Raw genomic sequence first — 11,105 nt, 5'->3', positions numbered from 1 at the left:
TACTAGCTCAGATCGTAAAGGTTCTTGGATGGAAGCACCAATCTGAAGCATCCGAGCTAGGTCTGCGGCTGAGGTTGGAACAACGACTGTTTCTTTCGTGGGTGCAGCTCGTTCTTCGCCTTGCTCTGTGGACCGCTCCAGTTTGAGGTCGTCGGCCACCTTGGTCTTTCCCTTTATGGCGGTGACATAGCACTTATGGGACTCGAGCTGGTCGCCCCGCGCTACCCCCACACCGAAGTCTGTAGAGAACTTCAGTGCCAAACGATAAGTGGAGACCACCGCCCGTAGGACATGGGTCATAGGGTAGGAGAAAAGTAGAAGAAGAGGCGGCTACTCTTGTTCTAGACATAGAGAAAAGGGGGCAGCGGTGCGTGAATTTTGTTGATAGAGAACCAAAGGCCAAAAGTTTTGTGTATAATCTAGTCGAGTGAGAAATCCAACTGGCAATGACTTGTGCGCTATTCTTTATAGGTGGTGAAGCCCAGGTAAGAGAAGCGCTGTGAAGTTTATAATTAGCGTCGAGGAAAGATAGGGAAAGGGAAAAGGAAGGGAGTGTTACAAAAGGATGACCAAGAGGAAAACGCTTTGCTCGAATAGGATGACATAGTGTTCAAGTTCGATGGCCTCCCTAGAAGAAGAAAGCTGAGAAGTTTGGTACATTATTAGGTCAATGCTTCAATTAAAGAAGATTTGAGGAAGGGTAAGTCGATTAGAGGCAAAAGCATGGGTGATAGAGGTCGGGTTTCGTGCTAGAATGTCAGTCGCTACAAGGTGTGTAGGCTAGAGTCTTAATCCTAGGGAGAGCACAAGAAATTTTTCTTGATGTTGGTTTTCTTCTTCATGAGCAGTTTGTTTTGTTGTGTGGAGTTGGGTGAGATTTTGAGTCTCGTTTTACCTGGTTTTGTTTTCAGGTTTTTGAGTCTCCTTTTCTCTAGGGCAGAATTTTGATCCCCATTGTATTTCTCCTTTCTCTCTTTGTTTTGTTTTATTTAAGTCATTTATAAAAAATTAGACTACAAGATAAAGAAGGGCATGACACTTCACATGATGCTTCATCAGAAGTAGATGATGATCAAGATCAAGGAGATGGAGGTGTTACTTAAAGAAAATAGTGAAGTCAATAATTTTCTTGTATACTCAATGATTGTATTTAAAGCTATTGTAAATTTTGCTTTTCAATTTTATTTAATTATTTGTTTATTTAATACCAGCGTGATTTTTTATTTTTATTTTTATATTTTATTCCATTTCCAATATTCCATTGTATTGTTTAAATTCAAATGAAATAAAATTTCTTAATTTTCCTTTCCAATTTGCTGTCTACTTTGTATTTTGTTAAGTATGTGTTGTTAAATTTTTATTTTTACTAAAATTTGTATCACTTAGAAAAAAATGAAAAAGAAAAAGTAATAGAAATGCCAAAAAAAGACTGGCTTGGATTGACACAAGTCCATAAACCAGCCTATAGCCTACCCGGCCCAGGCCCATCTAGGCTCGTGTCATTGATCGTGCCAGGTCTGACCTATGAAGGATCCCCGAGGAGGCAAGCACAACCCATGAAGGGCCGTGGACCAATACAGCACGACTCGCTAAAGGATGGGTGGCCCATAAAATCGTGTCAGGTTGGCCCGACACATTCCGATTTGCACCTCCATAGGCGAGTCTCAGATTTGATTTGGGCCCATCAAATGTTCACTGCACAATCATATGGGCTTGTGTGAAGGAATTTTCAAGCAAGATGAATTAATAATCACTTGCAAGTGGTCTTTTGTGAAGATGTAGTGGTTACGATTCAGAAGTTAATTGCTTATGATGCAGCCATAGTTAGTTTGATGGTTGGAGGTGATGTGAGCTTACAAACAGATTATAATAATTTAGTGTTTGTGCGGAATCGTCAATGATGAAAAGTTCTGATGAGATACCAGTCTGGTCCAAAAGGAACCCTGATCTTGAACGTAGAGGGCTTATGATCTCAGACCTATTGTGGATATCAGGGAAGAACTTAATGATCATAACCCTAGTTTCATTAAAAAAAGGGTGGAATTTGGGAAATTCCTTGGAGTTACATTTAGGATGGGAAGGACAATGCTTGAGAATGGCTTAGTGTCACAAGTGAACTCTTCACCTCGCCATCAAGTGCTCTCCATCGTGCCTACAGCTTGTTGTTTATGTCTTCGGTGGGGCTATGCATGTAATTCTTATGGGGGAAATGTCAATGGCATTTTTTTAATTATTAATATAATTTTTCAACATCCTTGATGTATCCTTTTGTCTCTCCCCCAAAAGTTAAAGTTACTATATGAGGGGAGGTAGGTAGTTGAGAGGATTTCAGAACGTGTAAAGGTTACACATGAGGTCCTTTCGACACGAATTTGTGTACTTATGCTTGCCATTGCAAGTGACATACAAAGAGCCTTTTGACTAATTTGTGTGCCATTTTTTTTGCATTTTCTTGTGTTGTTGATTTGTCGATTAGGCTTACTTGACACATTTGGGTGCCACACGGGGCCTTGATGACTAGCACCGTGATAGTTGGTATTAGAGCAGGAACTCCTCAACCCCCTTGGACCTTGCTGATCATCCCTCAACTAGCATGAGGCATGGAAGAGAAACTCCGACATTTCCGACAAGATACTACATCTGTTGTCCCAAGCCCACGACACCGATAAGCGATGAGGCTCCAATTGATGAATCCTCCAAGAGCCACTCCCCAAAGGGCCGTATAACCAAAACAAACAAGCAACATAAATCAATCGATCAGATGGAATGCATGGACATACATGTCTTGCGTTGCGAGGTAATTGTAGGTGGAAATAGAAAGCCTTTTCAATGGAGCCCTGAGGGAGATTCATGACACGCTGCAACATTGAGTAGCTAGTTCCTCCCAAAGTAGCCTTTAATGTATGGTGTTGTTTACAAGCACAATTAGACGAGATAAGTGGTGAAAGTTAACACTCAATAAAAAGGGTAATGGCCAACTTTGCTGGCCCCTTGTCTACTCCAAGTCCTACACATGTTAAGATACGATAACCGATGCCATACTCGGGTGCTTGAGACACTTGAGAGCTTGACAACTTCTTGTTGCAACTTAAGCAGTATTTTTCTACAACTGGCCTCCATGATGACCAAATTCAGGTATGTATACCCTCCATGTATTTAAATAATATTGCAATGTTATGGTCGTGTAAGAGTTGTTAGGACATTGAGCACAACACACGTACCCTCACCACTTGGGCTGATTTCAAGTGTGAGATCAAGTGACAATTTTACCCTGAGAACATTGAGTACCTTGATTGGAAGAAAATGAAGAATTTAAAGCCCGAAGGTTCGTTGCATGACTACGTCCAATAATTGTTAGCTTGATGCTTGAGATCTCCAACGTGTTTGACAAGGATCTCTTGTTCAACTTCTCAACTTCGTGGACTGTGGCAGAGCAACATGTTGACTTAAAGAAGCTTGATGAAGCAGACCACTAGCCTAGTAGCCCCCATTCCAATGGCTTGAGTCGGGGAGAGTCATAATTGACTCCCATTCGAAAAGTAGCCAGCCCAAATAGTCTAGTTAATCAGTAACAAGGAAGGAAGAATGAAATGCATTAAACCAACAACTGTCCCATGTTAAAGAAAGTCAATGCCCTCGTTGCCATGAGTAGGTGCTTTACTACTCATAAATGCTATGGTAAAAATATAAGTCCATCTACATGGCTTAGGAAAGCCCACAAGGGATTTAAATAGGTAGACATCACCTTCACTGGGAGGCTAACTTAAGCCTTGGTGGATAATAGGACAACTCAGAAATTTATCTTCTTTGCCAAGGCAAAGCGACTCGACTTGACCACCAGTAAACAAACATATTGTTTCAAGGTCATCAACTCGAGGGCCGAGACGTTGGAAGGCATGGCCCATGGAGTCCAACCAGCCTGTTCGTGACGCCCATCTCAGCTTGGAGGGGCGAACAGAAGAGTCCAAGTGATCCACTCAGCGATTGTGACACCTATCACATCTTATATACGCCGTAGCACACTCCTACTTGTTATGTATATCTCTTTGTAAACTTATCTTTTAAACTCCCTGTAAATTAAGTTATTATAAATATATCAACCAGCCCAACCGTAAGGATCACTTGGGCTTTTCTTCAAACTCTATGTTTTTGTTTTAAGTAGTTACACACTTCCATTTAGCTTGAGCTATATATTTCCAAAATAGGTTCTGATAAAAATAAAAAATGTGATGCTGCCATTTTTGCACATTAACCAATTTTAATGAACATCACACGAGCATTTTAATTACAAAAAAAAAAAAAATTAACAATTCATGTAGCTAACCCGATATAGTTGGGGCGGCAAGGTTTAATAGGTGGAGCTTCAACCTCTATATTAGTTCATATTTTCACTATGAGAGTGCAAAAGGTGCAGAGAAGTGTTTTTCATAAAACAACTTATCTTCTTATTAATTATTTATTATGATCTATGAGAATATTTTGTTGCTGCGGACAGCAATTAAAATACATGTTTTCTTATTTTGTTGCTGTGGACAGCAATAAAATTACTTTCCGAATAATCCATAAAAAGCCAATGTTCAAAGGGATTTTTGCATTATTGTATAAAGAGAATCAGGGTGAAATAGTCCAATGACTTTCTCAAGGTTCAAGCTGAGTGGGTTACACTTGCTTGAAGGACATCGCCACCTAGAACCTGCCCTGATCAAATTTATTACTATGTGTTCACACAATACTGTAGTGACGACATGCATGGTGTGGTGAGTGCCTGAACAGCCTCACTGTGATCACCTGAAAGGTGTCAAACACTAATCCATTTATTCCCACTATAAATACCCAACCATTCCTCTCGCCGCTTCACCTCAATTCATCTCTTTCCCGTCTCAACAACTTGTACACAATGGCCAAGTCTTCTCTGTTTTCTATTTGTCTTTGCCTTTGCCTTCTTGTATTGTGTCATGTTTGTTTAGCTCAGACCTGGCAGCGACAATGGCAAGGCCATCCCCCAACACACCGCCGCTTCCGGGGCGGAGAACAAAACAGGTGCCAGGTCGACAACTTGGACGCCCTCGAACCTTCTCGCCGGAGAGAGGCCGAGGCTGGTTTCGTTGAGGAATGGGACGAAAACAACAACCAATTTCAGTGTGCGGGTGTTGCTGCTTCTCGTGTTACTATCCAACCCAGGGGCCTCTCTTTGCCCTCGTATTACAATGCACACAGGCTCATATATATTGTTGAAGGCAAGCTATCTCCTTCTCTTCCTGCTGATCTAAAACCATGCATCTTCATTCGTTACTATATATTCCAGTTTCGAATCCATACATGCATGTGCTGTGACTAATGAGCCTCTGATCCATGCACAGGGAAGGGAGTTTTAGGGTTATCCATTCCTGGTTGCCCCGAAACATATCAATCCTTCCTGCAATCTCAACATTCCGAAGAAGAAGAAGAAAACAGAAGCCGGAGATTCCAGGATCAGCATCAGAAGATCAGATTCGTGAAACAAGGAGACATGATTGCTGTGCCAGACGGGGTTCCACATTGGATGTACAACAATGGCGATGCACCCCTTGTTGCTGTTAGCATCTTTGACATTGCCAACAGCATCGACCGGCTTGATGATAGAAAAAGAGTAAAAATTCTAACTCATTCATTCAGCCTTATAATCATAAATTGGTTGCTTATTCATCCAAAAAACAAATAATAAAAAAAAGTAGAATAATATCATTTGCTTACAACTGACCATTTGATGTGTATGTTTAGCAATTTTACCTTGCTGGTAACTCACAACAACAACAAGAAGAAGAGCAGCAGCAACAGCAGCAACAACAAGGTGGTGAATCCTTCTCCAGGCGTGAGAAGGCTGGGCAGCAGAGCTCTTCACAAGAACAAAGACAACAACAAAAAGGAGGCAAGTCGTCATACCAACATGATCAGAAGGCCAGACAAGAGAACTCTGCTAACATCTTCAGCGGTTTTGACACTGAGACGTTGGCCCAAGCTTTCGGTGTAAGCACGGAGACGGCAAGAAAGCTACAAGGTGAAAATGATCAGAGGGGAGGAATTGTTAATGTTGAGAAAGAGCTTCGGATGATTATGCCAACTTCTAGCGAAGAGGACGAAGAATATGAGCAGGAACAACAAATGGGTGCAAATGGTGTAGAGGAGGCGATTTGCAACATGAGATTTAGACAGAACATTGAAAAACCCAAGCATGCTGATTTCTACAGTCCATATGGAGGACGCGTCACCATCCTCAATAGTCAAAGCCTCCCAATTCTGCAGACCCTCCAACTCAGTGCTGAGAGAGGAACTCTCTACCAGGTTACAATAAGCTTCTCTCTCTCTCTCTCTCTCTCCCTCTCTCTTTCTCTCTCTTTCTCTCTCTCTCCTTACTGATCAGTCTCTCGTATCTTTGTATGTGTGTTTCTCTTCTTCTTTGTTGCATTAATTAATTGTTGAATTTATATAATTGTGGCCTCGATCTATAATTTGCACAGAATGCTATGTTGTCCCCTCACTGGAACATCAATGCACACGGCATCATCTATGTTCTTAGTGGAGATGCTCGGGTTCAAGTTGTTGATAACTCTGGACAAGCAGTCTACAATGGCCAGCTTCGTCGTGATCAACTCTTGATCCTTCCACAAAACTTTGCCATAGCTATAGAAGCTGGAGAGAAGGGGTTCGAATGGGTATCATTCAAGACCAACGACAATGCAATGGTAAGCACTCTTGCCGGGAGAAATTCAGTCATTCGTGCCATGCCTGAAGAGGTCCTCACCAACTCATACCAGATTTCCAGAGAGGAAGCTAGGAGGTTGAAGTTCAATAGACAGGAAACACGGGTCTTGTCTTCAAGGTCGAGTTCGGCTAATTTGATGTGAAATAAGAGTCCAACTGTCCAACAAAAGGCAGGTAGGTTAGGAATAATATAAGCCGGCCCTGTGCGTGAGCTTTAATTATGTTAAGAACCATAATAAATAAAGTACAAATTCCTCAACTTTGAACATGGGATTCAGTGTCCCTTCCAGATGGCTTTCCTGCATTGGTTTATGGCGTTGCAAGGTATAGGCTCCATAAAAGAAATAGAAGCTATGTTCGATGAAAATTCCGAAAAGCCAATTAAGAAAAAACCATCCAAATCGAACTCTCAACTTGGATGCAATTGGGCCCTAAGGCGAGCAATAAGAGAAAGAATTAATGTAGAAAAACTGACTTTTGTTGGGTTGTTAACGCTTCTGCTTTGTCTCTACTACACCCAATTGATATGAGTTGCATCAACACGTAAAACAGAACAAATATGCCTGTTGAATTTGGATTTTTGAAAGTTCAAGTTGTTAAAGGGTCAACTTTAGATTAGCGGATTCGGGCCCCTCAAAGCTAATGGGGTAGGGGTGAGAATGAGTGAGTCATTAGGGTCCGTTTACTTTATAGCCGGAATTGGAATCAAAATGGGAGTGGTCTATTCCCATATTGTCTGTTTGGTTGAGACAGGGAATTAGAATAAAAAATGAGATTTTATTTCAGAGGGAGGGGCCGGGAATTCTCAATTGGGAAACGACTCCTATTCTAAAAACCTATATATATATATATATATATATATATATTATTTGATGATTTTTTATTTATAATTAAAACGTTTTAATATGATCGCAAGGAGATGCATCTGCTTCATGTCTTAATTTATTTTATTTGTACTGCAATCAAACAAAATAAGCTAATAGGTTAGAAGTTACATTCAAATCATCACTGCCATACAAGTTTATTTGCATTGCCACCAAACAGTCTTAAGTAGCACAATATCACTAAATCTAGTGCAGTGAGATTATCCACCTGTTAAGTAAAAGTGACTACTTATTTTCTCGACTGACAGAATGTTAAAAGGAGGGGGAGGGGGGACGAGGGTGGCACAAAATGAAGTTGATAGTTAAATTAGGGGTGGTTATTTTCCCCAATCCCTCCCGAAACAACCGGTATGTAAATAAGGCGATGGCGGAACTAGGCATTTTCGAGGAAGGTGCCACGGCGGTGTGAGTGCAGAAAGGTTTGATTAAGGTCTTCATGGAGGAAGACGAGGTCCAAGAACGTGAGAGGTTCCTACGAAGGTGTTTGGTTCTTCGATTCTCTGGTGACACCCCTTCCAACGAAGAGGTCGAAACCTGGTCTTCCTTGCGATGGAGGAACCTGCAGAAGCCGGCGGTGAGAAGGTTGGACGGGAATAAGTGGCTCATCGTCTTTGCATCCAAGGAAGAAGCTAGCGGGTCCCTATTTTTCGATTTATCCTCGCTTAATGACATGCAAGTCTCGCTATTGTGTTGGTCCCAACTAGGTTGTTCGGTGAGACAAGCGAACGAATTTGGAAAATGGTGGATTAGAATCTTCTGCTTTCAAAGCCCTTCGTTTGCTGGTCTGGAGTAGGGTAGTGAAAGATATCCTTAAATCCTTAGAGCTGGTGGTGGGGGGCATTAGATACCTCTATGTGGAATGCCCTATAGGGCGTTCTTCTTTTTTTTTTTTTTTTTTGGATTTTGAGAGGGGGAGGTTGGTTAATGGTATATTTGATTTCCATTGTTCAAAAAACCCATGTTCATTTTTCAGAGTTATGTGGGAACTAGTGAAAGTTTATTTTCCTGGGTAAGTGATACTTATCTCTTAGGTGGTCATTGCCTATACTTGGATGTAATAAAAATGCCCATTTTAATAATGGAACTTTTATGGCTAAGATGGTCATTGCCTTATTTACATGGGAAATAGAAGAACATGGGTAAATGTACTTATCCGAATAAGTCTTTCCTGAGAAACAGTTCCCCAGGTAAGTGCATTTACCCGGGTAAGTGACTTACTCAAAAGCCAATGAGGCATAAATTTACCAACGAAGCCAAGTTGAATAATTCACGGGATGTTCCCAGTATTTTGTTAGACTTTGATTGAGAGACTAACTTCTCTTGGTCAGACTGCTCTTTTAATCTGGTGGGATTCCCTTTTAGAAGAAAGAAATCCAAACTTCTAGTTGATTGTTATGATGTAAAGTTGGTAGACCCCTTCCCATGGGGTACGAGGCTCCAGAGGGAGGGGCGGAAGAGGTTGAGGCGGGAAAATTGTGACTAAGTAGGGGGTCTTTCTAAGACTTACATGTTTTGTTGGTCGTGGTTCTTAGCTGTTGTGAGTTGTTTATAGGGTGGTTTTGTTTAAGCCATTCGAGAGGAGGTTTGGTGGTCTTTGATCGTGGCCTTTCTTGGCACCGGCCACAACACCGAGGAATGCTGCAAGTTGAATAACGAGATACCAGCAACAGTAGCAGCAGCACCATCAACAACAACTAGCTAGCGTCATCAACGTCATAGCCGAGAGCTTGAACTCGGGTGGAGCCTTGTCCTCGGCTCGCAAGGCTTACGCCTGGCAACTGAACATCTAGGGGACGGCTCCCAAAAAGCCGAAGCAACAACAAGACCTCACCTTCATGGACGAGGACTTAAAGGGGGTTATCGTCCCCCATGATAACGCGCTCGTAGTCTCGGTCTTCATAACGAACTTTATGGTAAAGAGGATACTAGTTGACAGTGGCTCTTTGGCCGACATCCTCTTCTATGACGCATTTGAGAAAATGAAACTGGTGCCTGAGTGCCTTCAGCTAGCCGACGTCCCCCTCGTTGGCTTCTCCAGCAACGTAGTTTGGCCGGAGGGAAGGATTACCCTACCTATCACAGTAAGGACAGGGCTTCGGCAAGTGATGAGGATAAATGAGTTCCTGATCGTAAGGATCGACTCCCTCTACAATGCCATCATCGAGAGGCCGACCCTCCATGCACTCAAGGCATCCATATCCTCCTACAACCTCATCCTCAAGTTCCCCACTGAGCATGGTATTGGAGTCGTTCGTGGGGATCAGCAAGCAGCCCGCTAGTGTTCTAGGATTATCGTATCATTTTTATGAAAATACTTTTATGAAAGCACTTTTATGAAAGTATATTTATGAAAACACTTTTACGAAAGTATTTTTATGAAAGCACTTTTAAGGTACTTTTATAAAGTGCTTTCATAAAAGTACTTTCGTAAAAGTGCTTTCATAAAAGTACTTCTATAAAAGTGATTTTGTAAAAATGCTTTCATAAAAGTACTTTTATAAAAGTGCTTTCGTAAAAGTGCATTCATAAAAGTGCTTTTGTTAAAATGCTTTCGTAAAAGTGCTTTCATAAAAGTACTTTTATAAAGTTCAACTAGGGATAATTTTATGTGGTATTTTAAAATTCAATTAGAGATAATTTTGAAAGTAAAAATTGAGTGTGTTTAATTGTTTATTGTATAAGCACTTGAAAAAAAGTTGGAAATTTGGGCTTAGAAAATAAGTTCTTATTTTTAAAATAAATAGTTATTTTAGGCTTATTTCTCAAATACCAATAAGTGCTTAATGGCCCAAATAAATACTTATTTTAAATAAACACTTATCTTTAAGCACTCCCAAATATGGCCTTAGTTTGGAAATACTATGAATTCTCGGAGAGGGTGTCCTCTGAAATTTTGTGTGGGTTTATTAATTATATGTATTTGGAAGGGGTGGAGAAGAAATGGATTTTTTTGCAACAACAAGGGATTCAAATAACTGTTGTTCTAGGTAAGGTTCAAAGTATCGATACGTATCAGCCCGTATCAGCCCATATTGGCTGATACGTATCGTACCGATGGCTTATGGATACGCCCCTCTAGGGGTTGTATCGGGTCAGCCACCGGTTCAGAGGGTAATCGAACCTGAAACCGATCCCTCTGAGCCAATTTAAAAAATAAATAAATAAAACTTAAAAAATTATACCAACACAGGCCGGCGTTTAGAACCTTGGTTCCAGGTACACTAGAGTAAGATTGTCTCTCCTAAAGGAATTGAAACTGTTAGTGAGAATGCAAATTTGATCTCTGTCTTTATTATTTATTCATGTATTATCATTGCTGCCTCAAGGATAGCAGCAGAGCTGAGAATCTCGTTGACCCATCGTGGTGTTGCAAATAATGTTCGGTTTCTAATAGGGCACTCAAGGAAGGGAAGTACTGATCCACTTTTTGTAGCAGACTATACAGCCGATCTTGATTCCACTCTGGTTGTCTAGATGGGC

General features: G+C 41.1%; 2 protein-coding genes across 2 annotated transcripts; both read left to right on the top strand.

Moving 5' to 3' along the window:
• Nucleotides 1-4,852: 4,852 nt before the first annotated feature.
• LOC148864991 (11S globulin seed storage protein Ana o 2.0101-like) lies at nucleotides 4,853-7,009 on the top strand. Its single transcript, XM_088975232.1, has 4 exons — nucleotides 4,853-5,237; nucleotides 5,361-5,629; nucleotides 5,761-6,321; nucleotides 6,498-7,009. Exons 1-4 carry the CDS (start codon nucleotides 4,898-4,900, stop codon nucleotides 6,882-6,884), a joined length of 1,557 nt encoding a protein of 518 aa, XP_088831358.1. The 5' UTR covers nucleotides 4,853-4,897; the 3' UTR covers nucleotides 6,885-7,009.
• Nucleotides 7,010-9,460: 2,451 nt separating this feature from the next.
• On the top strand, nucleotides 9,461-9,904 carry LOC148864990 (uncharacterized). Its single transcript, XM_088976346.1, has one exon. The coding sequence runs from the start codon at nucleotides 9,461-9,463 to the stop codon at nucleotides 9,902-9,904; it is 444 nt and encodes a 147-aa protein (XP_088832472.1).
• The last annotated feature ends 1,201 nt before the right edge of the window (nucleotides 9,905-11,105 follow it).

This window comes from Nelumbo lutea, chromosome 3, assembly GCF_056320005.1.
Source record: "Nelumbo lutea isolate HS-2025 chromosome 3, American lotus-T2T, whole genome shotgun sequence".
Classification (NCBI taxonomy): domain Eukaryota; kingdom Viridiplantae; phylum Streptophyta; class Magnoliopsida; order Proteales; family Nelumbonaceae; genus Nelumbo; species Nelumbo lutea.
The sequence above is the reverse complement of the archived record's forward strand: the minus strand, read 5'-3'. Positions and strand labels throughout refer to the sequence as shown.

Bases quoted from the DNA above. Each gene is read 5' to 3' on its own strand.
- LOC148864991 (XM_088975232.1), top strand. From the start codon at position 4,898: ATGGCCAAGTCTTCTCTGTTTTCTATTTGTCTTTGCCTTTGCCTTCTT. The intron at 5,238-5,360 runs GCAAGCTATCTC...ATCCATGCACAG, and splicing joins GCTCATATATATTGTTGAAG to GGAAGGGAGTTTTAGGGTTA. The intron at 6,322-6,497 runs GTTACAATAAGC...TAATTTGCACAG, and splicing joins AGAGAGGAACTCTCTACCAG to AATGCTATGTTGTCCCCTCA.
- LOC148864990 (XM_088976346.1), top strand. From the start codon at position 9,461: ATGGACGAGGACTTAAAGGGGGTTATCGTCCCCCATGATAACGCGCTC.